The sequence below is a fragment of the Eptatretus burgeri genome, chromosome 4, assembly GCF_056783735.1.
Source record: "Eptatretus burgeri isolate ZD-2024b chromosome 4, Ebu_testis_v1, whole genome shotgun sequence".
Classification (NCBI taxonomy): Eukaryota; Metazoa; Chordata; class Myxini; order Myxiniformes; family Myxinidae; genus Eptatretus; species Eptatretus burgeri.
In genome coordinates, this window is record NC_140964.1 from 82,155,227 (window position 1) to 82,174,416 (window position 19,190).

General features: G+C 43.3%; 1 protein-coding gene across 5 annotated transcripts in view; it reads right to left on the reverse strand.

Annotated features, from left to right (window-relative positions):
- SMG6 (SMG6 nonsense mediated mRNA decay factor) overlaps positions 1-19,190 on the reverse strand; it is a 248,513-nt gene that overhangs the window by 188,098 nt on the left and 41,225 nt on the right. For all 5 annotated transcript variants that reach the window (XM_085879008.1, XM_085879010.1, XM_085879007.1 and 2 more), the window contains one exon: positions 11,023-11,084. In XM_085879008.1, coding sequence (XP_085735134.1) covers positions 11,023-11,084 — 62 coding nt within the window. The remainder of the gene's footprint in view (positions 1-11,022; positions 11,085-19,190) is intronic.

Sequence of the window (19,190 nt, forward strand, 5' to 3'; positions counted from 1 at the left end):
AGAGTGCTGTGAGATGTGGCGATACCATCTCCGACATATTTCCAGTTGTTGCTGGAGTTCTTCGGGGTGTGTATTGGCCCAAACACTTTTCAGCACTTGTATGGACTGGATTCTGGGGAGGATGTCAGAGAGATCAAGCTGCAGTGCATCATTTGGGAATGTCAAGATCTCTGACCTTGATTTCGCAGACAATGCAGTCATCTTTGCGGAAATTCTGGATATTCTTTTGGGGGTCCTCGAGGTGCTGAATGAGGAGTTGGAGCCGCTGGGATTATGGGTTTCCTGGGTCAAAACTAAGATCCAGGCTTTCAATGACATATTGGATGCTGCTATCTTTTCTTTACCTGTTTGTGGTGAGGATGTTGAGGTCACTCTGAGGCATACTTCCATACCTGACCTGACCTGTTCTGATACGAGTTTTTTTACATCCCGAAAGGAGGTGGCTCGTACTTTCTTTTTCTATCTTGCAGAACCTACATCTGCCCGATAGACTAAGTCCCACCATTTGAAAATGGTGGGACTGAGTCAAATGGACAGATGTAAGTTGGTCTTGGGCATTTATTAGGACTAGCCGAAACCCCGTCACAGACGGATTCCGTTCATTCAACCACCCTCACCATCTCAACCACACTCGAGGGGCATGGACTGGACAGGGTGTGCTTGCCCCCGCCTACTCATCCCCCGCCCCTGCCCCATTCAATTTGCTTACCCCTGCCCAAAAATGTAATTACCCCGGCCCCGCCTCTTCACTCCCCGCCCCCCGTCTCTTGATTGCCCACCCCACTTGCCCCCGGGCCACCACCCCCCTGTCCACCCCTCACACTCAACTCCGCCTAATTCAACCCAGCCCCCGCCCCATTTTCCCCTGTCTCCCGCTTTCAATTTGCTTACCTCCGCCCTAAAATTTGCTTACCTTGCACCCCGCCTCTTCACTCCTCGCCCCCATCTCAACGAAAAGTGTTTCTTCTGCTTCAGAGTTGACAGTTGAAAGTTGACTATTGCCACTATGTGCGATGCACTCTTACAGGTACGAAGTTTCTTTCAGTCCAGGTCACAGTACCGAGAAAAATGTGACGCGACCGCAAGGAGGAGCACAAAATTGGTCCTTCAGTATTAATATATAGAAGATAGATAGATAGAAGATACAGTAGACGCCGCTTTATAAATCCACGGTTATAAAATCCAGCTGCTGATTGTGACCAAAACGAGTTGGAACGGAATTTTACATCGAGAAATCCGCCGTTTAATAAATTCACCTGCTTGGCATGTGCGCGGTCTCAACCTAAGCTTGATGTAATATGCGCTGCCGCAGAGTGAAAAAAAAAAAAAAACCAACAACAGCAACTGGTGACGGACTTCGAATACCGCCGCCGCTCGAATCCCTCCGACCCCGAATCCCAATAGCCAAGGGAAGAAAGCGACAACGAACCCGAGCCAATGCCAACAGCGGCAGAGATGCGGACGGCACTCGCCAAATTGGACAGGGGACTGCAGCTCTCAGGTTTTGCCCATCCCGATTTCCCCACGTGACGGATTCAAGAAAGGAACATTTGCACAAAACCTTCCCTCCCAAGCAAGTGACCTTGGAGAGATTCTTTTGAACAATCCCCTCATCACCGTTTGATAAATCAATGTTTTTGTAGCATAAAGCAGTGTTTAACGACATTCGCTTTTTGTCTTATCTATCCAATAGGTGGCTGAAAATAGGTTCTCCGCTTAATAAATCCAGCCGGTTAATAAATCCAAACGGCGTGGTCCCATGGTGGATTTATAAAGCGGTGTCCACTGTACAATGTTTCTTGTTGCATTTTTTTGTGTCAAATTCACATTCTGAGGTAGTCACCATGTGCAGAAGAGGATTTTACATTGCAGACGCTATTTTCGAGGAGTGGAATTCGTAATTACACCTCTCAGCAGTAACGTTCTGACGATGGACGTAATGACGTCAGCGAATAACCGATGATGTCATGACGTACTGGCGCCTCTCAGCGGTGACGTCACACGTCGCCATGTAAACGAATGTAAAACGAAAAGTATTTACTCTGCTTCAGAGTTGAAGTTTGACAATTGTCACTATGTGTGATGCACTCTTACAGGTACGAAGTTTCTTTCAGTCCAGGTCACAGCACCGAGAAAAACGTGACGCGACCGCGAGGAGAAGCACAAAATTGGTCCTTCAGTATTAATATATAGATTCGTTCTTCATGCCAGATGAGGTGACCTTTTCTTAGCCATTCCATTGAGCCTTCTTTGTCTCTGCCAAATATGTCCAACTTTTCTTCTTCTTTTTTTTTTCCGGAATATTATTCGGTGGGGGAGTGCAGGTGCAACGTCATTGTAGAGTACAAAGAGAAGATGAGGGACAGGTCTGAGCAACTTAGCGAAGATGTGGAAGGTTTGGAATAGGAGTGGAAGTAGTACAGAGAGGCGCTTAGGGAAAATGCAGAAGTTGTGTGTGACAGGACATTTGGAAAGGATGCATTGTTGAGGGTATGGTTGACCTCCCTGGTGTTTTATCGTTTTCCCAGTTGGTGTGTGTGTGTGTGTGTGTGTGTGTGTGTGTGTGTGTGTGTGTGTGTGTGTGTGTGTGTGTGTGTGTGTGTGTGTGTGTGTGTGTGTGTGTGTGTGTGTGTGTGTGTGTGTGTGTTGTATATCCATGGCCAACCCCACAATGTATTAATTCAAGGTCAACCGATGACATACATCTGATTAAACAGATTTAAATAAAGAAATAAATAAAGAGAATTACATAAAATTGTTGAATGCGAATTAACAAATTTATTTAACACAATATTAACTGAGCTTGTTTGCACATGCACAACAGCGTAGCACAATGTTAGCTAACTGTTGACATTATTTTCATTATCAACACAATGATAATGTTGAGGAAAGCCAATACAGGTAACCAAGCACAAAACTGGGACCCTAGAATCTGTTTTTACCTAAAAACCGCCGATATTTCAAGCTAAAACTACAATTTTGAGATTTAGGTGAAAAAAAAAAGTTGAAAAAAAGTAAAAACATTTTAATTCCTGCCTGCCAAGTAATTCTTGGACTTGCCGTCATGTTAGGGTGGCAACACAGGTGTCAGGGTGTGTTTCCCGCCGTTTGTTTCATTATTCCCACTTTGAGCGTCATTCAGCAATTCCTTGTTTAACATGGTATTTGTGTTCCGATAATTAATTTACTGTGTTAGCTGAAAACGTGTAAAACGAAAGTAATTATCCCACAAGAAACAATGTAATCGGTGGATGTTGTGCATCACACACAGACACAGAGACACAGTCACTTATGCATTTAAATAAAATAAAACGAAACTTCACCAACCTATGGTAAATGTGGTTCCTTGCGGTGATGAAGGTGGAGTTATCGAGGGGAGGAAGGTGCAGGGTCATCAACATCTGACGTTGCAGTTAATCACTTTCTTTGCAGTGATGATGAAACACTGAGCACTCACTTTGATTTTATCGGCATTTCCAGGAATCGGCATTTCCAGGAATCGCTCGTAAGGTGGATTCCTCCAAGAGCTCAGCAAATGTTCATGACACCTATCGCTCAATCATTTCTAGTTCACCTTCATTTAAATCATTTAAATAGCTTTCCTTTGTTTCTTCCTATCACTCTTTGAACCTTTACCGGTCATGGTGATGAAGGGTGCATAAGATATTACATCCTAAGTTTAGTGGAGGCTTCGACTTTCGATGTGTGCACACACCGCACAGCATTCAACGGCACATCTCCGATTAGTTCGGTCGGCACAGAGTGACGGCTGGATGTGTTTCAGACGCTTATATCAAAGGACAGAGGGTTGGTGTTAACTCAAATAAGCCATGTTACATATCAGACTGCATTTAGTTCTGTGATGACCATGGATTATACAAGTACAGATTAACATTTCTCCAAGGGAACCAGGGTGCGGGAAATGGCATTCCGCGGAGCGTGCGTGGTACGAACCCGGCACAGGTGCACCCAACACGAATGGCAGATTTGGCTGCAGGGCCTCCGAGGGACGTCTCATGTGTGAGAACGGTGCGCGAATGGTCACGAGGTGGCTTGTGAGTGTGTGAAAGGCCCACGGTGTGTAAGCATGAAAAGTCACGAGCTTGCCCGTGTGCGCAAATGGCTTGAGAAAGTCCCACGGTGTGAGAGTGGGCGTGGCTGCGAGGCTGATTTGCAATTGATTTTCATGATTTTTGTGAGCGATTTATATTCAGGAACAACTATTATGGTTAAGCATTTTGAAATTACTACTCTTTCATCTAAATGCTGAAAATTATGTTTAAAAGATGATTTTAATCACAGATTTAACGCGTGTAACAGCAAGTTAAAAGTGGCCGGCGAGCCGAGCCGAACCGAATCAGTGTAAATACACACAGCACATGCGAATCGGCCTCATTTTTTTGCATTGATAAGTCATCATTTTGAAAGTCCTGTATTGCCAGAGAAATGACTCTGAAGCATATGAACAGATGACCGAATTGGAGCAGAGGATGAGCAAGAGACATTTGCAAGGAGGTTTGTCATCATCAAGTCCAAAAGAGAGGATTTGCCATTGGAAGAAATCCAAGTGGGAAAATTCATGGATCGAGTCAGTCCCCTGGAGCCACAGAAGTCCTTTGCTGAAGTGCCATGCCTGGTTGAAGAGGTACCAACACCCAGCCAATTTGCATGGGGACAATTGAAATCACTACATATGAGGAAGAGAGAGTTGGGATGATTGGTTAAAAGTTGGTCCAAGTTATCTGAGAGAGATGTAGATGGAGTCGTCACTATAAGGACAATGGTACAACACCAGGCGCCTGATATTGGCTTTGCGGTTAGGGTGGCTGGCTTGGGATCTTAGGGTCCTGAGTTTGAGTCCGTTTTTTTACCAAGGAATTAACACCAGGTGGATTGACTGTCAATCATCCTTCCGATGTCGGTGAAATGAGTATCAGTGCACTGGTAATTGGAGCATTGCATCAGCGGCACAGGCGCGCCCTCAGCCAATGATGCTACCAGAACCTTTGTGTTGCATACAAAGGAGGAGGAGGAGGTACAACACACAGATGAACAAGAGGTGGGAGCGGAGGGGGAAAATCACAGTCAAAAGTACTCCTGGGGGTGGGAGGTGTAAAATTAGGACAAGGGCAGTGAGAAATTGAGTTAGTGATGTAAAGTGCAACTCCGACACTGGTGCAGAGTTCAGCCTATAAAATTGGAGGCGACAAGAGCAGGGGAGAGACACTAAGCAGTCAGGGACGTCCTGTGGGAGGAAGGATTCTGTTAAACAGATTATGTCCGGTTTTTGGCAGCGGCCTGGATTGAGAGATCTGTCAGGTTGGAGAGGAGATCTCAGATATTTGAGGTCGACAAAATAATGGACAGGAAAGGAATTGCTGGGAGGGTGCAGGGCAAGGGGGGAGGGTGTGTGGGGACAGAGTGATGTGGAAGGTTTGAGTGGGTGGGGTGAGGGGAAAGCATTCAGGAGATGGGGTCATGGGGAAACATTGAGAGTGTGGATGAGGAGGGATGCAGAAAGCAGGGACATTAAGCTTTGAGAGGATGGGGTGATGGGGAAAGCGGAAAGGAGGGACATGAAATGGACCAATGCAGATTCCAAATCCACATATTGGACAAAGAGAGATAAAGACAAGAAGGGCACAAAGACAAGATAAAGACAAGAAGAGAGATAAAGACAACAAGGAGAGATAAAGACAAAACAAAATGCACAATTGTTATGCTAAGTTGCCCCATTAGTGGGGCAACTTAGCTAAATATAGCATAACAATTGTGCATTTTGTGAGGAAAGCACCAAATTTGGCACACTAGTAGCCTATCATATTATGAACAGATTTGGATATTGGGCCATCTCAAATTCAGCCGCTGATGGCTGTGGCAGCCATTTTCCACTGCCATAAAAAAATTTGAGATGGCCCAATATCCAAATCTGTTCATAATATGATAGGCTACTAGTGTGCCAAATTTGATGCTTTCCTCACAAAATGCACAATCGTTATGCTAAGTTTCCCCACTACAAGCGCTTAACTGACAGACAGTTTTGGAAAATAATCTTTGTGAAGAAAAGGAGGAATAGATCATGGTGGAGAAGAAGTGAAGACGACAACTAAATGTGACTTCTAATTCAGACATGTTAATTGCATCTCCAATTATTTTGGTAAATAATTTGTGGAGTCTAGAAAAATTTAAGATATTTTTTTTGAAATGAGCAGTTATGTCAAATTCGTTACTCGTGTCTGTTAAGCAGTGGATAGTATAGTGTGATATTAGCATGTGTTCATCTATGATTCAATTGCTTCTTGTACACGACTGTGTACTGTTGGTCGAGGTGAATGTTTATGCTACAAGCTGAGTTGTGCAAAAAAGTAGGAAGTTATAATGCTGTCGTTAGACATTAGCCTATGGAGAAAGTTCACTAGATTTCAAAAAATTAGCATTTACTTGCAGATATGAAATAATTTAGCAAATATGAGTGGTTTCTCGAGGGTGGAGACTTTAGTGAATATCCTCTCTATGAGGATATGTAAATGGAAAAGCAGAATAGAAGAGAAGAGTGAGGAAACAGTAAGTTCAGAGTTGCTTTGTTGTGTACCATGCCACATCAAGGTTTGCGTTTACAAATTTTGTTTTGACTTTGGAATAAACTCAAGTTTGAAGTTCACCCGCTTGCCAATGCAGATTGATCAATGGTGAAGAGATGCATGGAAAGAATAAGTAAACAAAAACTGATAAGGGGGAAACAAGCACAAATGAGATAAGATCCTCATCCTCTTAATGATGATGTCATAAATACGAATAAGACATCATTGTGGTGTATCAGGTTTGCGATAAATTATCTGTGCTCATGCCCGGCTTGATTCCCGCAAACAAAATTCAAGCAGCTTGCCTAGTTTCGGAGATAATGGTATAGGCGATTTCCATTAGCGGCGATATTATGACGTAAACTTTTTTCTAGGAATAATTTCCAAAATTGGAGATGGTTACTGCCTGCGCATGGGCTTTCTGCATATACATGGCAAGTTTCACGAAGATCCAATGAAAACTGGGTTGTGAAACAAAAAATAAAATGACGTCATAAAAATAGATATGACGTCATAGTGATGTATCATATGTGCGGTAATTCATCTCTGCTAATGCCCTATTCGATTCGCGCAAACAGAATTCAAAAAGCTTGCCTAGTTTCGGAGATAATTTTTTAGGTGATTTCCATTAGCGGAGATATTTTGACGTCATAACTTTTTTTCTTGGAGGAATTTTCAAAATCGGACATGGTTACTGTCTGTGCAGGGTATTTTTACATATACAGTGGGGAGAACAAGTATTTGATACACTGCCGATTTTGCAGGTTTTCCCACTTACAAAGCACGTAGAGGTCTGTAATTTTAATCATAGGTACACTTCAACTGTGAAAGATGGAATCTAAAACAAAAATCCTGAAAATCACTATGATTTTTAAATAATTGATTTGCATTTTATTGCATGAAATAAGTATTTGATACATCAGAAAAACAGAACTTAATATTTGGTGAAGAAACCTTTGTTTGCGATAACAGAGATCAGACGATTCCTATAGTTCTTAACCAGGTTTGCACAGACTGCAGCAGGGATTTTGGCCCACTCCTCCATACAGATCTTCTCCAGATCCTTCAGGTTTCGGGACTGTCGCTGGGCAACACAGACTTTCAGCTCCCTCCAAAGATTTTCTATTGGGTTCAGGTCTGGAGACTGGCTTGGCCACTCCAGGACCTTGAGAAGCTTCTTACAGAGCCACTCCTTAGTTGCCCTGACTGTGTGTTTCGGGTCGTTGTCATGCTGGAAGACCCAGCCACGCCCCATCTTCAATGCTTTGTTGAGGGAAGGAGGTTGTTGGCCAAGATCTCACGATACATGGCCCCATCCATCCTCCCCTCAATACGGTGCAGTCATCCTGTCGCCTTTGCAGAAAAGCATCCCCAAAGAATGATGTTTCCACCACCATGCTTTACGGTTGGGATGGTGTTCTTGGGGTTGTACTCATCCTTCTTCTTCCTCCAAATACGGCAAGTGGAGTTTAAACCAAAAAGCTCTATTTTGGTCTCATCAGACCACATGACCTTCTCCCATTCCTCCTCTGGATCATCCAGATGGTCATTGGGAAAGTTCAGACGGGCCTGGACATGCGCTGGCTTGAGCAGAGGGAGCTTGCGTGCGCTGCAGGAATTTAATCCATGACGGCGTAGTGTGTTACTTCTGGTTTTCTTTGATACTGTGGTCCCAGCTCTCTTCAGGTCATTGACCAGGTCCTGCCGTGTAGTTCTGGGCTGATCCCTCACCTTTCTCATGATCATTGAGGCTCCACGAGGTGAAATCTTGCATGGAGCCCCAGACCGAGGGAGATTGACTGTTATCTTGAACTTCAATTTTCTAATAATTGCGCCAACAGTTGTTGCCTTCTCACCAAGCTGCTTGCCCATTGTCCTGTAGCCCATCCCAGCCTTGTGCAAGTCTACAATTTTGTCCCTGATGTCCTTAGACAGCTCTTTGGTCTTGCCCATTGTGAAGAGGTTGGAGTCTGATTGATTGAGTGTGGACAGCTGTCTTTTATGCAGATAACGAGTTAAAACAGGTGCAGTTAATACAGGTAATGAGTGGAGAATGGGAGGGCTTCTTAAAGACAAAACTAACAGGTCTGTGAGAACCGGAATTCTTACTGGTTGGTAGGTGATCAAATACTTATTTCATGCATTAAATGCAAATTAATTATTTAAAAATCATACAATGTGATTTTCAGGGTTTTTGTTTTCGATTCCGTCTTTCACAGTTGAAGTGTACCTATGATAAAAATTACAGACATCTACGTGCTTTGTAAGTGGGAAAACCTGCAAAATCGGCAGTGTATCAAATACTTGTTCTCCCCACTGTATATGCCAAGTTTTAGGAAGTTTCGATGAAAACTGTGGGTTGTGAAACAAAAAAGTCCACCAGAAGAAGATAAAGAACAACAACGTGAGTAAGACTTAGAGATCCTCCATGAGGATCTAAAAACGTAAAAGGACAGCTAAAGAACCTTCATGGCAAAACAAAGCAGGTGCAGACCATGCGAGGAAAGATGATGCACTGTCGTTGCGAAATATATTTGCGCCGTTGCATTTCACCAAAGTAAAATGAGCACTTTTTCCCAATAATACACCATTTCTTCCAGAAAACTGTTGAAACTAAAAAAAATATTTCAGGATCCACATGTGTAGTTTGTTGGTTTGCAGTGGAAAAAAAAGAAAAAAAAAAGCTGAAAAAGTACAAAATCTTAGCTTATTCCTCACAGAAATCCTAAAATGGCCCAGACATTATTATTGGTACCTTTTAGAAGTTGTAGGAAATAATTTAATTTCAAGCAGGTGATTCTCCTTTACTTTGGAATTGAACTAAACTGGTGAGTTGCAGGTGCCTGCAATATAAAAATTACTCATTCAACCAGTTTGAACAGAGAAAAGGAGTCATTCTGCTGTTTTGTATCACTGTGTGTACCGGAATGAGCAGAGAGAAAAGAAAGAAAACCAGAGAATTGCCTTAGGAGGTCAAACACAGGATTGTAGCCAAGCATGGCCAATCTTAGGCCACAAGTCCATCTCCAGAGACCTTGATGTTCCTGTGTCCACCGTATGCAATGTTATCAGGAAGTTTAAGGCCCGTAGCACTGTAGCCAAACTCCCTGGATGTGGCCACAAGAGAAAACTTGATCAAAGATTGCAGCAAAGGATTGTTTGAATGGTGGAGAAAGCACCTCGATCAACTGTCTAACATTCAAGCTGACCTTCAGACACAAGTTATGACAGTTTCAACTCGCACCATCAGTTCTGTCACCAACTCAATGACGGGTTTAACTGGTGAGAGACCCAGGAGGACCCCACTGCTGAGAGAGAGACACACAAGGAACCCTGACTGGAGTTTGCCAAAACACACCTGAACAAGCCAAAATTTTTCTGGGAGAATGTCCTGTGGACAGATGAGACCAAATTAGAACTTTTTTGTAAAGCACATCATCTCTATGTTTACAGAATACAAAATAAAGCCTTCAAAGAAAAGAACACCTTCCCTACAGTCAAACATGGAGGAGGTTCAGTGATGTTTTGGGGTTGCTGTGCTGCCTCTGGCAATGGGTGCCTTCAATGTGTTCATGGCATCATAAAATCAGATTACCAAGGCATTTTGGAGTGCAATGTTCAACCCAGTGTCAGAAAGCTGGGTCTCCCTCAAAGGTCATGGGTCTTACAGCAGGAGAATGACCCCAAACACACTTCAAAAAGTACCCAGGAATGGTTCAAGACAAAACGCTGGACTGTTCTGAAGTGGCCAGCAATGAGTCCAAATCTGAATCCCATTGAACACCTGTGGGGAGATCTGAAAAAAGCAGTTGGAGAAGGCACCCTTCAAATCTGGGAGAACTGGAGCAGTTTTCACAAGAAGAGTGGGCCAAACTACCAGTAGAGAGGTGTAGGAAGCTCATTCATGGCTATAGGAAGTGCTTGACTGCAGATATTTTGTCCAAAGGCTGTGCGACCAAATATTAAGTCTCGGGTGTCAATAATTTTGTCAATGCCATTAATTTTTATTTTCTGATTTAAAAGGATATATTAAGTTCTGAATCAAAAACAAAGGCTCTGTAATTTTAACAGTGAAACAAGGAATTTGGAGACCAAATACTTTTGTCAATTTCAACTTATTGCTGGAGAAAATCGAGTTATTTGAAAAAAAGTGCAAACGTGCCAATATTTTTGGCCACGATTGTAAAAAAAAAAAAAAAAAAAAAAACAGGTGAGAAAGAGGATTACAATTGATCAAACAAACAAGCAAACAAACAAAAACATGAAGGAAAAATGAAAGCAAAAGCAAGTGAAATTTTTTTTCCACAGAAAGATCATCTCTCCACGATAATTATGATTTTGACGAGAAAAATTATGAAAGGGAGTACAAAGAAAAAGAGCAAGGAAAGGTTTTCGTACACATCAACAGTGAGTAAAGGCAGTTGACGAAAGTGAGACGTACCCAACTCTGGTGAAGAGTTTTCCGTGAGCGTGCAGGAATGTGTGCACAAATCTCTTGTTGAGCTGCACAAAAAAAACAAAAATAACAAACAAAAACCAGGGAGGGTCAGGTCAGACTTGGTCACTTTCAAAAGACAGCAGAAATACAGAAAAAGGAACAAATTACATCATCATATTATAGGTTGAAATGTGTGTGTGCATGTGTGATGGTCAGAATGAGTTGAAAACATTTGTACTCAGAGTGTGCACTGGAGGGTTTTAGGCAATAAAATAAATTAATACTCTCATGAGTTTAGGTTCAGGGGAGGACCTCTAATTCTCACCATGTAGAGATGCATGGCATAGCACCACTCCAAGTAGGAGAGGATATTACGAGTTATTCTGGGGGAATTAACCCATTCGCAAGGACATGTTCTTTCTTAATCAGACCAGAATTTGAGGTGCACATGCGTTGGTGTTGGTGTATTAGCTTTTGTTTGACATATAATATGAACTCCTAAACCACTGGACAGAACGAGATAAAAACTGGTGATTACACTCAGAGAGAGTGTGCACGTGAAGGCTTCAAGCGGTAAGCAATTTTTTTTTTAAACTTTTGTCCCTGATCCACACAAAATACCTCATAATGAAACTGAAAGCATGTTTTTAGAAGTTTTTACAAATTTATTGAAAATGAAATGCTGCACTGAAATATCTAGTTTGCACAAGTATTGAACCACCTGAATCAATACTTTGGAGAAGTGCTTTTGGCAGCGATTACAGCTCGAAGCCTTCTTGGGTATGTCTATCAGCTTTGCAAATCTGGGTTTGGGGATTTTCTCCCATTCTTCCTTGCAGATGCAGATGTGCTCAAGCTCTATCAAAATGGATGGGGAGCATCAGTGAACAGCAATCTTCAAGTCTTTCCACAGATTCTCAATGGGATTCAAATTTGGGCTTTGGCTGGGCCACTCAATACTTACACATTCTTGTTCTGAAGCCATTCCAGTGTTGCTTTTGCAGTATGGTTGGGGTCATTGTCCTGTTGGAACATAAAATCTTTGTCACAGTCTCAGGTCTTTGGCATCTGAAGCAGGTTCTCCACAAGGATTTGCCTGCATTTGGCTCTATTCATCGTTTCCTCTATACTTACAAGTCTTGCAGCCCCTGCCGCTGAAAAACATCCCTATAGCATGATGCTTCCACCACCATGCTTCATGGTAGGGATGGTGTTCGATGGGTGATGAGCGATGCTGGTTTCCACCAGACGTAGCGCTTTGCAGTAAGGCCAAAGAGTTAAATTTTCATCTCATCAGACCACAGAATCTTTTGCCTCATGCTCTCAGAATTTTCCACATGCCTTTTTGCAAACTCCAGGCATGCTGACATGTGTCTTTCTCAGGAGTAGATTCTCGCTGGCCACTCTCCCATAAAGCCAGCTTTTGTGAAGTGCTGCAGAGACTGTTGTCTTTCTGGCAGGTTCTCCCATCTCAGCCAAGGAATTCTGCAGTTTGTCAGCATGGTCATTGGGCTCTTAGTCACCTCCCTGACCAAGGTCCTTCTTCACCAGTTTCATAGTTTCTTCGGTTGGCCAGCTCTCGGAAGAATCTGGGTAGTTCCATATTCTTTCCATTTCCAAATGATGGAACTCACTGTGCTCTTGGGAAGTTTCAACACTCGAGAAATTGAAAAACTCTTCCCCAGATCTATGCCTCTTCACAATTCTATCTCGGAGTTCTACGGATAGTTCCTTGAACTTCACTATGGGGTTTCTGCTCTGACATGCACTGTCAACTATGGGACCTCATAAAGAAAGGTGTTTCTTTCTAAATCATGTCCAATCAATTGAGTTGGCCACAGGTGGTTAGTGAATCAGTGGTTAGAAAGAGTAATATATATATATATATATATATATATATATATATATATATATATATATATATATATATATATATATATATATATATATATATATATATATATATATATATATATATATATATATATATATATTGTTACGGCTGTGGAAATTCGCAATACACCATAAAGGGTCCTTAGATCAGTTATGACGATAAGTATATGTGTAGTTAGATTTCCCCACCGTTGTTGAGAGAGAACTTCCGTGTTCACCGGGCTGCGATCCTTTAAGATAGCCGTTTTTCTTTTCTCTATCATTTATATTTTGGACCAATCATCTCCCAACAACCAAATCGCCACCACCAACATCATTCCCAAACAACTACAACTCAAACACCACCACCTTCGCCTCTTTACCTCCACAACTCCACCCCGCAAACATCGCTTCACCGCCATTCTCAAACGACGCCCGCCAGCAACCAAATCGCCACCACCAACACCCTTCCCAAACCACCGTAGCAAACTCCCACCACCTCCGCCTTTCTACCACACGTCGTACCATGGGCTGTGAATGGGTTCCTTTCGCCTCAAAAAGCGGATCAGGAATGATTCACGCCCCATTTTCATCCATCCAATGGCTGAGCATCAGGTGGTGTAGCCCCGCCTCCGAACCCGCTGTGATCCACAAATTTGCATATACGCCCCTCCCTCGGCCTATATAAGCGCAAGCACAACGCAGCTCGCGGCAGAAAAGTGGGAGCAGTGGAGTGGCAGCAGCAGGGTCGGCAGTGCAGTGTGTGCGTCGGCAGTCAAGTGGCAGAAAAGTGGGAGCAGTGGAGTGGCAGCAGCAGTGTCGGCAGTCAAGTGTGTCGGTCGCGGCAGTCAAGTCTGGAGTCGGTGGAGTGGAAGTCAAGCAGTGTCGATGGGGCAGTCGAGTCGAGTGCAGTGTCGACGGGGCAGTCGAGTCGAGTGCAGTATCGACGGAGCAGTCGAGTCGAGTGCAGTGTCGACGGAGCAGTCGAGTCGAGTGCAGTGTCGGCGGGGCAGTCAAGTCGAGTGCAGTGTTGGCGGGGCAGTCAAGTCAGGAGACGGAGCTCGAAGCAGAGAGAAAAGGCAGACCTGCGCGGAGAACGCCGGAGAGAGCTCGCCGGCCACGTCAAGGGCACGAAGCCAGGCGCAGCTACGCTGACATCGCGACTTGCCCGCCATCGTGCCACGAGGGTGCGGGTAAGATCCTTCGGTCTCGTGGACCTGGCCGCTCATCCAGGTTCCACGCACATTTGGTCGACGAACCTGTCTGCCACCCTTGCCTTTGAGAGTGGCTTTTTCCTTTGATTTTTGTGTAAATGCATGTGGTGGCACCGTCTTATAAGTAGAATTGTCTAAGTGTGCGTGTAAAATAAAGTATTCGGTTGTAATTCTTGCTTTCATTGCTTGCTTGTAAATACGTGCATGATTTTCTGTATGGCTGTAAATACGTGCCTTGTCTGAGTGTGCAATAAATGTGCTTGTCGAACTGTTCCCTGTTTCGTTGCGTCCTTTCCCTTGTTTGAAAGTTCCATCTTGCATCACGGAAGGAATTGGTAGAGGGGTGTAAGCACCCGGTAAATAATCACGTCCGTCGGGGCCGGCGATAACACCGCTCGGTTATCACTGAAGCACGGAACGGACCGCTTAAGCGGTTCGTGTCCAAGGCCGGCCAGCGGCGAGGTACGATCGCCCGGTTAACTACCCGCGCAGGTACTTAGGTAGGTCGAGTTTGGCGAACAACCCTATCCTGCGCAGGTGGCCGATTGACACGATTGTGGTGGGGTCGAAAGACCCGCCCGTGACTAGCTCCTGGCGGTAGTTCCAAGGAGGGTCACGACTGAATTGTCCGTTCCGGTGGGCGATGCGGTCGCGATTTGAGTTACGTGGCCGATCGCACGCCGGGCGGACCGAAATTCGTAAATATATATATATATATATATATATATATATATATATATATATATATATATATATATATATATATATATATATACACATATATATATACACACACATTAATATTTCGGCACGCCCCTTTTTTTGTTCCACCATCAGATTTTTGTTACTGCATGAAATGAAACAAGCTTTGACAGATATAGTAATCTGATGGTGGAACAAAAAAAGGGGCATGCCGAAATATTAATATACATGATATTATTGTCTTCCTTAAGAGGCCCCTCAAAATTCGTTTTGACGATTATGGTCGTTAAACAGTTCATGTTCTCCATTTGCAAAATGGGAGGAATTATTGCACAAAAAAGAAATAAAAATGTTTCCCATTTTTTTAGAGGACCACTAAGATGAGTTCGTAAAACCTTTTGTAGAGTATGTTATTATTAATCGCTATACGCCATAGTAAATTGCTCGTTATTGAGCTGTCAATAAGCTATCAATCATAGACATATAATAAACTCACTTGTGTATTCATATCTCTATTTCAATGCGTAATATGAAGCGGTACCTTCATGATGACCAAATAAAACCGGTCTCGATGTCCGTCCGTCCGTATATCTGTTCACAATCAAACCGATCGTGATACATTTTAAGGCTTTCCAAGAGCTTTGGAGAGATTACCTACACTCCCGCATGGTGCTGTTTTTATTATTCCCACTGCACTTCATTAGGACATAGATCGTGGATGGATGCGCAGATCCCAGGAGAACAACTATAGCTGTACAGAACAATTCATATTATCGATGGATAAAAATGATATTTAATTGATATTATAATAAATTGTTTATTTAAAATATCTTCAAATTTTGTGAGTTTTTAGTTTGTTGTGAAATATTAGGTCCTCGGGTCTCCACATAGTGGCGTACAGGCTTAAGTCGTGCTTCTGTTTACTACCGTAGAAAATCACAGAACCATCCGATCGACATGCTGTTAACAGTTTCAGAATCAGCTAAAATCTACAACATATGAATATGTAGACGAAACTGATCCAGCCTTTTGGATCACTTTAAAGTAGGGTGCCCTGTAATTTTAATGCGCTCTATGGATCCTCCGGAACTCACGAATGGTACACGTTGTGTAGTCACTAAACTACGTGGTAATGTCATCGAAGTGGAGCTACTGCGGGACAGTCGAAGGAGAAAACCTGAATGATAATTCACACAATGTAATAAAGATTTTGTTTGAGTGAATTTTTTGGTTGTTTGTCTTTTATTAGGTCATAAGAATGAAGAAAATTCATATCTTTCATGTCGCTAATCGTTATTAAGGAAATGACATATATTTTTTGAAAAATAACAAAAAATTGTATATTTACATAAGAAAATTGCAGAAAAATGTCTTTGAACATAAATGAAACTATACAACAGCGTTGAAACATACAGGGATATGCTAATCAGAAGTAAAATATAGCATACTACATCTTCGATAAGACTGTTTATTGAAAACACACAGATTTTCTGCTCTTTCTTCGGTGAAGAGGCTGGGTTTCTCGGACCAAACCCCAGACGTAGTCGCCCATCCTACGCTCATTATACTGGCCCTGGTAGTGCTTCTCAAATTCCATCACATCTTGGTGGAAGCGCTCACAATGCTCTTCGGAGTAGTCTCCCATATTGGATTTTAAAAAATCCAAATGGGAATGCATCGTGTGCAATTTCAGGGACATTCTGCAACCCATCTCCCTGTAGGACTTGAGAAGATTGTCGACCAGTTCGCGGTAGTTTTCTTCCTTGTTGTTACCCAAGAAGCCCTGAACAACCGCAACCAAGCTGTGCCAGGCACGTTTCTCCGGTGCCAACAACTTTCCGGAGAACTCCGGGTCCTTCATTAGCTTTTTAATTTGCGGCCCAACGAACACCCCTGCCTTTATTTTTGCCTCCGACAACTTCGGAAATACCGCTTCCAAATGCTTGAAGGCAGCGGACTCATGATCTAGTGCCTTCACAAAGTGCTTTATGAGCCCCAGCTTGATGTGGAGGGGTGGCATCAAGATCTTCTCCTGCTCAACCAGCGGTTGCCACTTCACGTTCTTCTCGCCAATGACAAAGCCCGTTCTTGATGGCCAGTCCTTCGTTTCATAATGTCTCGCTGTAGCTCGGCTATCCCAGTAGCAGAGGAAACGGGGATGTTTTGTGAAGCCGCCTTGCAAACCTGTCAAAAAGCCAATCATCTTAAAGTCTCCAATCACTTCCCAATCATGCTCTTCGTACTTCACCAGGCGCAGCAGGTGCTTCACATTCTCATAGCCGTCCTTTAGCTGAACAGAGTGGGCGATAGGGATGCTTGGGTACTTGTTACCATTGTGCAACAGCACCGCCTTCAAGCTTCTAGTTGAGCTGTCCACAAACAGTCGCCAGTTGCTGGGATCATACAGGAATTCAATTTCTTCAAACAAGCCGTTGATGTCGTGACAATAACACACTTTCTCATCCAGTGTGAAATACTGAGAGAATATGTCATGACGTTGTCTCTGTTTTGTTACCCGACAGTTCTCGTCCAACAACTTCCACTGTTTCAACCTGGATGTCAGTAATTCTGCTTTTGATTTGGTGAGTCCGAGGTCCCTGATAAGATCATTGAGCTCCGCTTGGTTAGGGAAATGCGGAATAGCCGGGGTATCATCTGCAACAAAGACATCGTCGTGGGCATCTTCCGTTTCGCTGCTGGAACTTGTGCAAGCATCTTTCGTGATCACCGGAGGAGGGTTGGGAACTGGAATCTCCTCACAATGCATCACCGGACGAAGAGATGATGGCAGATCGGGGTAGTCGAACACATCCGTCTTCTTTCCCCTGCGGTGAAACGTCACCACCACCATACAAAAGTAGCAGTTGTTGAGTGATCTGTTGGTTCCCGCCAGATTCTTGGCACGCCAAACTTCAGTTTTCGTTTCTCCCCTCTGTACCACGACTCCAGAGTGGACCGACAGCTTCCGCAAACCACGTGTGGCGCCCAACTCTTGTCCTGGTCCCCTAATTGAACTCCAAAGTACGCCTTGTAAGGCGAACAGAAGAGGTTCCCTTCAATGATGGTGTACTTGACTGACTTGACATTCAGAAAGACTCCGCAGACATAGCAGAAGTTATCAGGATCATGCTTGCAGGAACCTCGAGCAGAAGCCATCATGAGACAATATCTTTTAATAAAAGAACAAATATAATAAGACGAGTTGAAGGGAAAGAACGGAAACAAAATGCAACATATATCAAATGACTACTTGAATGAATCATATAAATCATACTTGAATAACCTACTTGAAAAAAAATCATATTTTTTTCAAAATAATTTCAAATATTTTCTAAATCACAAAACGATCAACAGTATGCTATGTTTTACTTCTGATTAGCATATCCCTGTACGTTTCTACGCTGTTGTATAGTTTCATTAATGATCAAATACATTTTTCTGCAATTTTCTTATGTAAATATACAATTTTTTGTTATTTTTCAAAAAAAAAAAAAATCGGTGTCATTTCCTTAATAACGATTAGCGACATAAAATATATGCTTTTTCTTCATTCTTATGACCTAATAAAAGATAAACAACCAAAAAATTCACTCAAACAAACTTTTTTTTTTTGTTACATAATGTAATAATCAATGGATAAAAATGATATAATATATTGTTTAAAATACATTCATGCTATCTGTCTTTTACCATATGTTGCCAGTGACGCCCGTCCAAGACGGGCAACTTTACTAGTATATACATATTTATAACACCAGGCATGCGTGTGTGTGTGTGTGTGTGTGTGTGTGTGTGTGTGTGTGTGTGTGTGTGTGTGTGTGTGTGTGTGTGTGTGTGTGTGTGTGTGTGTGAGCGCGCGTGCCTGCATGCGTGTCTGCATGTATGTATGCCTGATGTTGTATGTACTTCCTGCATGTACGTACTTTCCCACGGCACCCCGGCCAATGGGGTTGAGATGGCCACACAGGGCGACTTTCCCACGACGCCCCGTACAATGAGGGTGGAGAGCGCCTCAGACGGCGATTTGCTCACCCCGGAGAAAAAGGAATATAAAAGAAACACCAGGCTAGGAGTGTAGGTCGTCGTGGTAGTGGTCGTCGTCGTAAAGTCATCGTCATCTTGGGGGTTGCGGGTCTTGGTGCCGACTGGTTCATCTGGTCCTGGGTCATCGTCGTCTCTCATCTTCTCCTTGGCCTTGGTCGATTGGTGCGTGGCCGGTTGGAGAGCGCAGTACCTGGTGCTTGGAGCAGCATCGTGTTGCGGGTTCGAGTCCCGCCGAGCCGGATCATCGAAGACCACACGAGGTGGACAGGTCCAAGCACAGGCTCTGGTCTCCAGCTCACCTGTCCTCGAGCTGGAAGCCTTCAATAAAGACCAGACGGG